This window comes from Oncorhynchus mykiss, chromosome 9 (assembly GCF_057628025.1).
Source record: "Oncorhynchus mykiss isolate SJ-2025 chromosome 9, ASM5762802v1, whole genome shotgun sequence".
In the NCBI taxonomy this organism is placed as follows: domain Eukaryota; kingdom Metazoa; phylum Chordata; class Actinopteri; order Salmoniformes; family Salmonidae; genus Oncorhynchus; species Oncorhynchus mykiss.
The window spans coordinates 48,507,683-48,521,480 of NC_143030.1; the positions used below are offsets into that span (position 1 = coordinate 48,507,683).

General features: G+C 39.9%; 1 protein-coding gene across 4 annotated transcripts in view; it reads left to right on the forward strand.

Moving 5' to 3' along the window:
- gpr153 (G protein-coupled receptor 153) overlaps nucleotides 1-13,493 on the forward strand; it is a 62,272-nt gene extending 48,779 nt beyond the window's left edge. For 2 of the 4 annotated variants that reach the window (XM_036988078.2, XM_036988079.2), the window contains exons 4-6: nucleotides 1,444-1,633; nucleotides 4,346-4,527; nucleotides 7,365-13,493. In XM_036988078.2, coding sequence (XP_036843973.1) covers nucleotides 1,444-1,633; nucleotides 4,346-4,527; nucleotides 7,365-8,189 — 1,197 coding nt within the window. In that variant the 3' untranslated portion in view covers nucleotides 8,190-13,493. The remainder of the gene's footprint in view (nucleotides 1-1,443; nucleotides 1,634-4,345; nucleotides 4,528-7,364) is intronic. The other 2 variants (XM_090184378.1, XM_090184379.1) reach the window with 1 other exon arrangement.
- The last annotated feature ends 305 nt before the right edge of the window (nucleotides 13,494-13,798 follow it).

The following is a 13,798-nucleotide window of genomic DNA, read 5'->3' on the forward strand; positions in this document are numbered from 1 at the left end:
TCTTGGCTCCATCGAAAAATTCAGAGAATTGCAGAATTTTTATTTAAAAAAATAAAACATAAAAAAATATTTATTGTGCCCATTGCCACGCCCATTGTCACGCCCACCACTTAATCCCCTTTTTATCCAGAAAAACCCTGCAGTATCTTACATCTAATGAAGATGTAGATTAGGTTGAGAGTGATCTAATTGGCCTAATCAAGTGGCTCATTGATGTACCCTCCATTGTGCTCCTGAAGTTGACTCATTACACCAGGGACGTCGCTCAGCAGGGCCTAAAATTTAGCACATGCCACCTACCAAATGCAGGTAGATTTTGGCATTGGCAAGTAAGATGTGTATTTTGTGAATAAAAATAGTCAAGCATGATCATATTTATAGTAAAATAAATGATGCAGTGGTTTTCAAAGTATTTCCGACATTTTGTTTGATAGCTGGTCAATTCTACGCACAAAGTCAAAGAACTATGAATCCTATATAGCCTATTCCACCTTGCGCTGCAACACTGCCTGGCTGGGGCCTCTTCGCACATGAAGAGCTGAGTGAAAGATTCATTTTTAGAAGCACTGCACACAGGCATAAAAGTTGAACTCATTTACTTGAAACGAAGTGAGACTTTGTCCTTGTGTTTCTTGGCTATTTACATTGTTTTGTTCACAAGTTAGGTTGTTTTTCTGTTTGAGTTTCAACTGCTAGGGAAGAGAAGACACTTAATCAGACACTTAAACTACTAATCAGACTCAATTTCACATGCACAAACATGACTGGAGTCATGCTACCACGGCAGCCTCATAAAGAGGCAGGTGAAAATGTTTGTCTGTGATATTTTGGTTAAAAGACTTATGTCACAAAATGTATAATTATTCAATATACCACATTAGTTAATTATTACTAGTAATACATCATTTATTTTTTTAAACATTACAAAACATGCTCATCCGTTTATTTTCTGTTTTGTTGGTGTAATTTTTGTGGGGGGGAAAGTATTTTGGCTGGTAAAAAATCTGAGTGGCTGGTAGATTTTTAAATCTACTTAAATCTACCTGCCACAGTGGCTGGTGAACCGAAAAGTAAATGTTATGCCCTGTTGCTCAGGCTGGTTAATTAGTTGAATTAATCAATTTGATTAAAGTGTCAAGGCTCAGTGAAAAGGAGTACATGCTTTGGTCCTGGAACACATTATACTCTACTCTACTCTACTCTACTCTACTCTACTCTACTCTACTCTACTATACTATACTATACTATACTATACACTTTTGCTCAGGGAGAGGCACCACAGACACACTTCTCTGCTGGTGTTTCTTGAGATATAAACATAAACCGCTCTGTTGGAAAAATATCCGCTTGGGTATTGTAGTAGTTTCGCTTTGTACTTGATGTTGACCGGACTATGCCTTGTGCCCTCCATCTTCCCTTCCTCCCTCTATCCCTCTCATGCAGGTGGTGAGCTTTACCAGTCTGAAGTATGACCGCTCCTACAGCTGGATGGTGCTGTGCGTGCTGTGGTGCTCCATCGCTCAGTCCATCCTGCTGCCCATGTTCCTGTGGGCGTGCGACCGCTACCGCGCAGACGTGCGTATGGTCTGGGAGAAGTGTGTGGCCATCATGTCCAACGACGACGTGGACGAAGGTAAAACAGGCGAGGAGGGGGAGGTGGAGCAGGCCAGGTTCCATCTGTCCACCATCTACCCCCTCCAATCCCTGGCTATGGTGACTTCATAACATGAGGGGGGGGGGGGGGGGGGGGGGGGGTAAGAGGTAGGGGGTAGAGGTCTGGAAGTCTGGTCCTGGAGAACTGGCATAGGACCTGTGGGCATTTGATTAAGCGGGGGATAAGGGTAGAGGTCAGCAACCACCAGTCCTGGAGCCTCTGCTGGCGTCTCACCTTAGTGCACAAGCCCAATCTTAGCTTTGGCCTTGGTTGATTTATGAATGGATGATTTGATAGTCATCTGTGAATGGATTCAGAAGATATAAAACTGTATTTGAATTCTGAATCGGGCAATTGATTTACATTGGGGGCGCCATGTAGGTCTATGGTGATGTTCTGTCGAAAGTAGTAAAATTCACGAATTGAGCATGATTGATTTGTAGATAAAGATCAACTGAAATAAGCAGACCTAGAAGGTTCTCCGGGAGCAGGGTTGGAGAGATCTTGATTTGAGAGTGATGTCTGTTCAGCTTACAACGCTAGATTTGATTCAGTATATATCATTTTCCTTTAATGTGGTCATATGTAGCCATCCGGGGGTCCTTATGTGATCGGTCCAATTTGATGTGGTCTAATTTATCATGTGACCTATCATGTGACCTTTTTCTCCAAGTGGAGAGGAAGTGACCAAACAAAAAGACTTATAGCCACATTTTGCGGTTTCATTCTTAGTGGGCTCATTTAAAAAGAGTGAATTATATGCTATGCTCTCGGACTGTTACAAGATATTGCTGGAAAAGCACATACTTTCCCTGCAGAATTTGACTTTGTTTCACTTGAATGCATTCAAACTGTGAAATCTTCCCTGGCCTAGAACACCCTGACACACGACGCAGAAATAAAGAGAGGATTTATGAAGATTACAACCAAACCAATACTGAAGGACTTTAACTAGATAAAAAAAAGCGCAGTACATTTCAGCACGATGGTCATATTTCCAATCCTATGAGATTCTGGTATGCATTTTTCTTAAATCTATGATACCCATCGAGGCATGATTGTACGCACATCTATCAAGTTTCTTTGGACTAATGTCAGCGTATGAGTGTAAACAGATACTGCCGGGATGACTCAATACTCTTTTGGAAATGCACTAAACTGTTCCTGTCCATGTTGGCTGTAGGCCTATTAGACATCACAAGGAATCTCGTTCACAATATTCCCTCAAATTATGCAAATGAGGTAAATTATGCAAATGAGATAGCCATTTTGACAAACCAAAATGGCTTAGTGATCCAAAGAATACATATATTTACAATTCAGGAATACACAGACACTTACTTACCCAAGTTGTGGTCCCTAATTAACTTTAAAGTTAGGTCACATGATAAACGTAATCGCCCCTATAGTTTGTTAATTGTGGATTGGGTAGATATGAACTATTCTATATTGATATGAGATCAAAATAAGAAGAAGAAACTCGAAAAATCATCAATGTTAAAAACCTGCAAATTGAAATGAACCCTGTGAAATAACTTGCCTTTTCTTGCAATGAAATTGTTTAAACTCAACTTAATATCTCCCCTCTCCCCTCTTTCTAACTCCCACACCTTTTTGAATAACCTCCCTTTCTATACGTCCATCCATGTTGATTGTTTAGCATAAGGCAAAAAACTCAAATGTAGGACAATGTATTTTCTGTGTGGTTTTAATGTTGCTAGCGTTTATTTATTTTTCAGAGGGCTTGCCTTGTATATCACAATACAGTTGTATGTATAAGGGTTGTTTCTTGTTTCCAAAGCTACTGACTTGCATGCTATGCTGCCTGTGCAAATAGCCAATCTCATCCTCCATCCTACCGGCCAACATTTGTCCTAAGATCAGCATTTTACACCGATCTCCAATTGACCTCTCATTGAATCGAATGCAATTCTTCTTTTGATCCTAAATTTGCCTGACAAGTTATACAGTATGTAAAATGATTACTTGAAAGTATTCCTTTGATTTGTAGTATTATGGTTCTCACGATAAGCCCCAGTTTTTGAAAGATTAATATCATTATTTCTGGACAGGGTCTCTGAATTTGGAAGTTGTTTTGTATTTTTCTATTCGGTAAACGCCCACAGTCATGATTTTCAGTCAGTGATTCTTTTCAAATGCACTGTTCAACCCTCTGAGCCATAGGGCATCTTGTTGCAGAGATCATTTAGTCACAATCATTTAGTCACAATCTACGACATAATGACCCACTTAGTGTTATGTTCCCTGTTATTCGAAACACTTCAGACTAAGTTCACAACAATATCGGAAATTATTTTCACCAAAGCAAAGATCTGTGATTGCCACAAAGACAACAAAAAAAGGCACTAGTTAATAATATAATATATCGTGATAGTCTGAAGTATTCTGAATAAAAATATATATAACACTTAATGATTCATACTAGAATATTTTTTTTATTTTAAAATATTAACTTTAAAAAAAAAAAAGACTCAGAGTGCAAGAATGTCTCGAGGCCTCGAGGGCTACAGTGACTCCTGTTTGATTAGGAACCCCAGCGGACACCCCCCGAAAAAAGAGAAAGATGAATTGTCTCTATTATCTATTCGTCTTGTCTGTCTGTCTGTCTGTGTATTTTGAGTACGTTGGTCTTTAATCCTGACGCCGCGTATGCTTTTCTGCGTTTTGCAGAAAACAGCCAAGATGGAGGAATTCATGCGGACTTAATATATGACAGACCATATGACTATAGCTCCGCGGCTGATATCATGACGGTAGACCGTATTGCCAAGTACGAATTCTCAACCTTAGAAATGGGGGTCCCACAAGGGTATCCATTGCAACTACAGGAAGATAAAATGCAGTATTTGCAGGTATATTTCCATTGATTTTTATTATTTCATCAATTGATTGATTTTTCACTTCAAATACAGATAACAATGTGCATGGTGAAAGAGGCCCTTCGGCCTACTATAATATCTATCTTATTGTTTGATCTTGCTGGAATCATTTTACATTTTGCTAACTGATATTTCCTATCTAGACATGGCATTGAAAGGTCAAAAAGCATATATCTGGCTGACTAATGTTTGGCAAATATGACCATCAGTTGTTTTCACCTTCATTGCAGATAAGTTTCTCTAATGTTTATAGGTGGGTCTTTCACAGACCTCCAACCTATTCATCGTAGAATCACAAGTTAAACATAGAAGTACCAGAATAGTATGAGGGGGTAGGGCTGATGCTGACTTCCAATATCCTTGACTGAACCACTCTGCTAAAACAATGCAAATGCTTGCTCGTGCTAATGCTATTTAGTCCTTTTGACTCCTATTGAGTCCTGTTGAGTACCATTGACTCCAATTGAGTACCATTGACTCCTATTGAGTACCATTGACTCCAATTGAGTCCTATTGACTCCGGGCTCAAAGCAAGTCAGTTGTAGAGCTGTGAAATGCTCCTCTTTGACATATTATTAGGAACCCCAATGCTGCTCTCCCAACATGCAGTCTTCAAGAGCTTACAAACAACCAAACCACAACTGTGTGTGTGCGAGTGCTTGTGCGCGTGTGTGTGTGTGCGAGTTTGCGCACAATGTGTGCGTGAGTGTGTGTGCGTGCAGTCGTGTGGCCCAGATAAAAATGAACTAAAAGAGCAGCATAATTAGAGGATTGGAGAGGAAATGAAGGCTTTTGAAGGCTGAATTTGGAGACCTAAACTAAGAATGGCCATGGCCCTTTTACCTAACACAACCCAGACTTACGGTCACCCCCGCAAGACATCTACCACTGTGTCATCTTTGTTCCATTCTTTTTGCAAAACAATCACCCAATTGGGCTCTCGACTACTCCATGTAGCAAATAGCTGCTAGCAAAACCACATGTAGCACAGCACAGTGTAATGCTAACAAGAAAGTAGCACACAGGAGGTGTAGCCCTTAGATTTAGACATCAAATATTCATGTTTTTTTATAAATGGTTTATGATAGCTGGCTGCATTATAACTAGCTGCCAGTTGGCCGACGTTTCTTATCTGGCAACTTGGACTTCAAATTAGTAGCCATGAAATCTATGGGCCTATGATATGATATAGACTGAAATTTGATCTCCTGATTCAGTCTCTTGTTGATAGTCACGCTCATTCTATTTTCTAGTAGGATCGAGTCTATTCTATTTTGGGATAGTTATTGAAACAGAGATGTATACAGTAGCTATCATTTCACCACATTGACTCATTAAACCATTGATTCTGTTTTGTCTAAATAGTACATCTTATACACTGAGTGTACAAATCATTAGGAATTACACCCCCTTTTGCCCTCAGAATATCCTCAGTTCATCGGGGGATTGGCTCTACAAGGTGTCAAAAGTGTTCCACAGGGATGTTGGCCCATGTTGACTCCAATGTTTCCCACAGTTGTGTCAAGTTGTCTGGATGTCCTTTGGGTGGTGGACCATTCTTGATACACACGGGTAACTGTTGGGCATGAAAAACCCAGCAGCGTTGCAGTTCTTGATACACTCAAACCGGTGCACCTGGCACCTACTCCCATATCCCGTTCAAAGGCATTTAAATATTTTGTCTTGCCCATTCACCCTCTGAATGGCACACATGCACAACCCATGTCTCAATTGTCTCAAGGCTTAAAAATCATTCTTTAACCTGTATCCTCCCCTTCATCTACACTGGTTGAAGTGGAGTTAACAAGTGACATCAATAAGGGATCATAGGTTTTACCTGGATTTTTTTACCTTCACAGTCTATGTAATGGAAAGAGAAGGTGTTCCTAATGTTTTGTGCACTCAGTATGTAATTGGTTAAGATACAGTCTGTGTTTTAGCAGTCAATACTGTATAATGGAAAATAATTATCAATAAATAATTATCAATAAAACAAATGTGTTACAACTAAATACATGTCATGGCATTGAAACAGATTTATTAACTACATATTGTTGCCAACTATTTGGGGTGCTACAATTTGTCAATACATTTCAATAAATCCTTTTTTTTTAAAATAACATTAACATGTAGCTCCATTTAAGAATTGTTGGTGCAATTCTCAAATGGCTTATATTTACAGAATCAGACTTTTTCATTTGCCATGTTGCATCTCGTTGGGATGACATTCCCCCTCCTTCCCCTGTCATTCCTCATTTTCAACTACTACTCGTGCTTTGCTTCCCCCTGTTGGTCAAACTTCTCACTCAACGCTACTGTATCGTCTGCTGTTTCATTTCTGCATTTACCAAAAGACACCACATAGTGGCACTCTGATATTAGTTTTGTGCTGTGTATCTTCTCATTGACAAACCCATACTAAAAGCTGACGTTATGTCTCTCCTACTTAGTTCTCAGAACAATGTGGAATGTGAGTATCAATTTGGAATAGAATGCCGTTTAGCCCGACAAGTTAGTTGTTATAATAGTGCTGTATTACTGTCATAATAGTTTCAAAAACAGATATGTGTTAATTGAGTTGACTCATGTTAGAGAAGACAACTGTTGATTAGAAAACAGCCTAATGTTTAACACCAAATCATTTAAAGAACTTTGCATTTGTAGTTTTAGCAGTAAGAGAAACAAAATGTATTGCTGTTCTTTTTTCATCGAAATGTATGAATGTATAGCCATTTTCATATGCATATTATCCAGGCCTAACCTTCTCCATACAAGCTGATGTTATTGGTCTGTGTGTTGTGTTGCGCCAGGTACCCCCTACAAGAAGATTCTCCCACGACGAAACCGACATGTGGACCAGCGGCCAGATCCCCTCCTACCTACACCACTGGGGCTCCACGGAGGACGTGATGGGGATGGTCCATTACAACTCCAGCTTGCCACGCCACGAGAGGCGCAGGAGCAGCCCGGTCTCCTACCACGAGGAGAGCCACCCTCACCGCAAGCGCCGGCGCTCAGAGGATAGCGGGCACATGCTCAAGCAGCTGCCGCGGGTGAGCGGTGGCGAGCGCTACGAGGAGGCAGATTTGCGCTGCTTTAGCCGCGACGAGGTCATCAACTTTATCGATGAGACCCCGCTTCCCAGTCCCATGAAGAGCCCACGCCGTACCTCCACCATTTCCCTCATCCCAGACGTCTACGAGCAGCACATCATCTTGTATCCGCATTTCCCGCTCACCGATTTTGAGCGTGAGCCCCATGCCCTGCGGCGCCTCTCGCAGCATGGCAGGAGCTGCAGTCGGGGAGGGTCACCAGATGGCTCACACAGGGCAGACAGGGCGTGCGGTGGGGAAAGCTCCGGGGCATGCCGTTCAGGTTCCCTCCGTGAGCACCGGCGGGAGGAGAAGCGCCATGGCGAACTAGTCCCCGCGGGGCAAAGCCTGCGGACTGGGGAGCACTCGTCTCACAGGCCCAGCAGGACAGGAGCCCACAGAGCTGGGCCCGACTGGGGGGGACACAAGCACCTGACTACGGGAGACAGTAAAGGGAGCACAAATAGTTTTATAAGCTCACCTTCTGCATCAGCCTCGGGATATATCACATTTCACTCAGATTCCATAGGATCTGCCACCTAGATAGAGTAGAGAACGTTTTTATTATGAATATTATTAGTATTATTATTACAGAACCATGGCATTGGGGTGGTGGAAAGATTTCATACTGGTATATCCTAAATAATGGTTGATTTTTTTCAACCACACTAAACTCCCAAAGCCAGGACTTATACTCTGTTTTATTGGCCTTAAAGCTTTGTACACATTTCATTACCTGCCTACCTTTGCTTTAGTACCTGGTAGGCTAGACAACGTAGCAACTTTGAAAGAGGCTGTGCAATTCCTGGGAGGCATTAATCTCCACCACATAGTGACTCAAACACATTGCTTTTAGTAAACCCATACTAACATCTCCTTGTGCATATTCCACTCTTTTGTTTTGTGTCATTTATTGTACGAGGATTGGGGGGGAAATTGGTATTTTGATATTTTTTTGCACTTCAAAATCTCAGAGATTGTGTAAGGTGTTATGAGATGAGAGGGCAAGGCCAAAACAGGCCATGTTCTTATTTGTTGTGGTTATGACGTGTCTATTTGATGGATGATCATTTGCTAGATTTTTGATCAAAATAAACAAGGAAGAGAGGGAATGTTTTTAGGAAATATACAAAAGTTTATTTCTTCATGAAGGAAGCCCTCTGATGTTGTGTTGTGGCCTATCGTTAAATATCCTATACAAAGACATTATTGCAATTGCCTCACTTCAGTGTCATTTTCTACATGGTTGTGTAAGAAGAATTTCTACCATGACGTCCCTTAGACACTTTGAAAAAGTTAACTCGGCGTGGAGTGGATGTGACGTGTACATAATGACAGTTACAGGTACATTGGATGTGTGGTTTGGTGTGCTCCTCGTTCTTTCATTGAGGATTTGACTGGGATGTGTTCTTGTTTCCTCTTATAAATACTGTCATTCGATATTTATGATTACAAATGTGTAACAGTGCTCAGCACACGCACAGATATTCATGCAGACATACATAATATGATATACATCAGCCGTTAACAGTAGCTTAACCTCACAAATGGTGCTTGACACTTGGCAGCAGAGTGTTGGTCAATCTGTATATCCCTAGATTGGCCCCAGTGGCCCTTTTAGGAAGCACCAGGATGTGCAGAGGAAAATCCTCCAGACCAGGGGTGCATCTCAATAGTCGGAATTGGTCTCCAAGCCTCCTTGTCTCCTCTCTATCGGCACAGATATCAAATGATAAGGTAAATCTTGCAATCAGTTTACACCTTTCCCATTCTTTCAGCTCAGTGAGGATGAAGAAAGGAGACGAGGAGAGGGAGTCACTACACTATTGAGACGCACCCAATGGCTCATGTCCAAAACATCTGCCATATCCCAATTTGAAAGATGTAACTCAGACATTCACATAAATCAGTCATTGATGTCAATGTGATATATCTGGGAGGTAAAATTATGCATGCAGATCTCAAATTAGGATTACGCCTCCTTTTGCTGAGCTGCATCTAAATAGTCTAAAATAGTGTCTGTTAAAAAGGATGAGGGCCACATTCAGTGCTACTGGCACATACTTGCACCATAGAAATAGAATTCCATGTCAGTCATACTAAGTGTACCAATGAGGGTACAGTCAAACTGCAATGGTCTGAGGGTCTTCCCCGTTTTAGGGATTCTATTTCTATTGATTTAACTGTGACCAATCAGTGAATCTGGATCGAAGGACCATGAATAGAAGTACAGGTTCTCTGGGTGACCTCGACTAGAACGAGGTGCCTTTTCAGAGAATGTTTGACATGCCAAAGGGTGGCCAGTAAGAAGTGAAGCCAAGCATGGCTGAAGGAACGTGAATGGTGTTCATTAAATTCACCACCACCAATGCACTGCAGTGTTTATAGAGTATGTGGTTCACTGGTGGTGTGGGTACACATTTATATTCCTTTTTGCTTTGACATCCTTGGCTTAAATTCTTACAAAACTCTAGATTGTGTTTTGGGAAACACTTGAAATCGGGGCCCATCAGGTGTATAAGACCATTGAGGCATGATGGATCAAGGCAACGGAGTCTTCCTCATGCTGGAAAGATTTGAATTCTATTGATAACTTGTTATTACAAATGTTTTAAACTTTAAAATGTAATATTCCCCAAATATGTTAATTTGGCAGTTCTAAAATCCTAAGTTTGACATTTGACATGAATGTATTTAGACAAGTTTTGTGTAGGTTTGCAGATCAATTCATTAAATGGAGTGATAGTACTTTCAACTCGCAGTGTGCCCCAATTAACCCTTTTATAGCCTTATTATGTTGTAAAAAAATCTAGACTTTCTATGAGGCACACACACATTGGTATTATAATGCATCATAGTGATGATGTCCTATAAGGATGTTATAACTACTTGGAGTCATGAAAGCTTATAATATGCATTATAATGCACTATAAGAGTATGGAGTTAAATGCTAGCCTGGGTACCAGACTCTTTCTGCTAACATTCCACTCCTTGTACTCTGTGTCATATGCCAAACATTTGGCATATAAGCTAAACATTTGGCATATGACATAAATGCGGTTAAGAGGTCAATGGAACGCAGACCATGGGGTATAGAAACACGCTCGATTGTTGCACATTCAACAAAGTGGATATATATACAGTACCTGTCAAAAGTTTGAACACACCTTTTCTTTATTTTTACTATTTTCTACATTGTCAAATAATAGTGATGACATCAAAACTATGAAATAACACATATGGAATTATGTAGCAACCAAATAAGTGTTAAACGAATGAAAATATATTTTATATTTGAGATTCTTCAAAGTAGCCACCCTTTGCCTTTTTGACAGCTTTGTACACTCTTGGCATTCTCTCAACCAACTTAATGAGGAATGCTTTTCCAACAGTCTTGAAGGAGTTCCCACATATGCTGAGCACTTGTTTGCTGCTTTTCCTTCACTTTGTGGTCCAACTCAACCCAGATGGGATGGCGTATCCCTGCAGAATGCTGTGGTAGACATGCTGGTTAAGTGTGCCTTGAATTCTAAATAAATCACAGACAGTGTCACCAGCAACGCACCCCCACACAATCACACCTCGTCCTCCATGCTTCACGAGGGAACCAAACATGCAGAGATCATCCGTTCACCTACTCTGCGTCTCACAAAGACACCGGTTGGTTACCAAAATCTCAAATTTGGACTCATCAGACCAAAGGACAAATTTCCACCGGTCTAATGTTCATTGCTCGTGTTTCTTGGCCCAAGCAAGTCTCTTATTATTATTGGTGTCCTTTAGTAGTGGTTTCTGTGCAGCAATTTGACCATGAAGGCCTGATTACCACAGTCTCCTTTGAACAGTTGATGTTGAGATGTGTCTGTTACTTGAACTCTGTGAAGCATTTATTTGCTCTGCAACCTGAGGTGCAGTTAACTCTAATGAACGTATCCTTTGCAGCAGAGCTAACTCTGGGTCTTCCATTCCTGTGGCGGTCCTCATGAGAGCCAGTTTCATCATAGCACTTTATGGTTTTTGCGACTGCACTTGAAGAAACTTTCAAATAACTTTCAAAGAATTTACTGACCTTGTCTTAAAGTAATGATGGACTGTAATTTCTCTGCTTGTTTGAGCTGTTCTTGCCATAATATGGACTTGGTCTTTTACCATATATCTTCTATATACCACCCCTACCTTGTCACAACACAACTGATTGGCTCAAACGCAAAAAGAAATTCCACAAATTAACTTTTAACAAGGCACACCTGTTAATTTAAGCATTCCATGTGACTACCTCGTGAAGCTGGTTGAGAGAATACCAAGAGTATGTAACGCTGTCATCAAGGCAAAGGGTGGCTACTTTGAAGAACCTCATATAAAATATATTTTGATTTGTTTTGATCACTTTTTGGGTTACTACATGATGTATATGTGTTATTTCATCGTTTTGATGTCTTCCCTATTATTCTACAATGTAGAAAATAGTAAAAAATAAAGAAAAACTCGAATACTTGAATAAGTATGTGTCCAAACTTTTGACTGATTCTGTTATGTATATATTTGTACCTTTATTTTATCAGGAAGTCATACTGACACCAAGGTCTCTTTTACAGATGAGCCATGAATTACATACATTATAGAAAATACACAAATCAAAATATAAATACAAGCAGAAATAAATAAATAAAAACACATTCATCAGTAATAAGCAATAAGGATATTTGTCAAATCCGTCATGATTAATGTATTGTAACAGGCACACGATGTGATTACTAAAGTCCGATTTTTATATTTTTGACTGTTTTCGTTGTATAACAGTTAGGCTAGTTGTCCCTTTTCAGGTTTAGAAGTGACTACTAATCGCTAAATGGTATTCCTATAAACTGATAGCATAGCTAAATTAGCATACAGAAATCGGTGACATTAGTCAAAGTCGTTTTTAAGCAGTTGATTTATGATGATGACTTGATGGACATGTATTGGGGTTGACATCCATACAAGCATTATACTCCGATGTTTACCCCCAACATAGTGTGAAATACACATATAAACAATAGCCTAAATGTAGGCAAATGTTGTTGTTGGACAATGAGGAGATTAGGGATCTTTCCCCCACTCGTTTCCATGGTATTCCCATTGTTTTGGTCGAGTTCAATTGACCTCAGAAACTGGTACCCAGGCTAGATAAATGCACCTATAAGGTATAATGTGTGTGTGCCTCATAGAAAGTGTGCTATTATCATAATACTTTGCTTACAAATGTTTTGCATACACTTTAAGCTAATTTGTAGCATAAATCATGCTCCCAAAGTCCAGGTTATTAATTTAGGTTAGCCTGTTAATTGTGCACCTCTCACCCCTTGTTCAATATTCAAATGAATATCATAATGTGAACACCTTTCTTTGAAAGTATTGCCGTCTTTATATTCCCTTTTCGAAATATGCCACGTCATTGACTTTTTCTGCATTATGTTTTTCTCTGTGTTTACAGTAGCCTACCTATTTATCAGAATCTAATTTTGTAACATATCCTGCTCTGTTAAAGCTTTTATGACTGTCAATCCTATGAACAATATTTGGTGTTTTTGTTGCTCAGATGATGGTTTTGTTAAAAGGATAAAGATCTATTTCGAATCAAAGTTGCAGTGGGAAAAAACACTTTATTAGTTTGAAATCGTTGAAAGTGTGTTTTGCGTTTGTATTTTGAATTGTTTTTTTGTTTTTGTTTTTTTCCGTGAGGTGCACATCAACCATATTAGAGTTTGATTCACAACTCGGTTTTATTGAATTGATGTTCACACTTCTTTGAGATAATTCGAGATATTATTCTGTAAGGACCAGAAAAAAATAAAGCAGATGTTTCGACATATATTGTTTTTGACATATTTCTTATGCACTCACAATTCCTAATGGGCTCGCGGTCCAGATGTGGTCGGCAATTTGAGTATCACTAATGTAGTCTATTCAATAGACAGTTCTAGCACTCCAACTTCATGTGATTTTTTTCAGGACTAGCTCTGTATGACGCTGAAGAACATCCTCAACTTGCCCCTGAACACTGCCATTTCACGCATGCAGTCATGTCTGGTCCATAATTCACGTATCGTAAGCCAAGCCCCTTAAAAACTCAAGTAGCCTACATTTACACGATCATACTTTTTTTAGCAGGT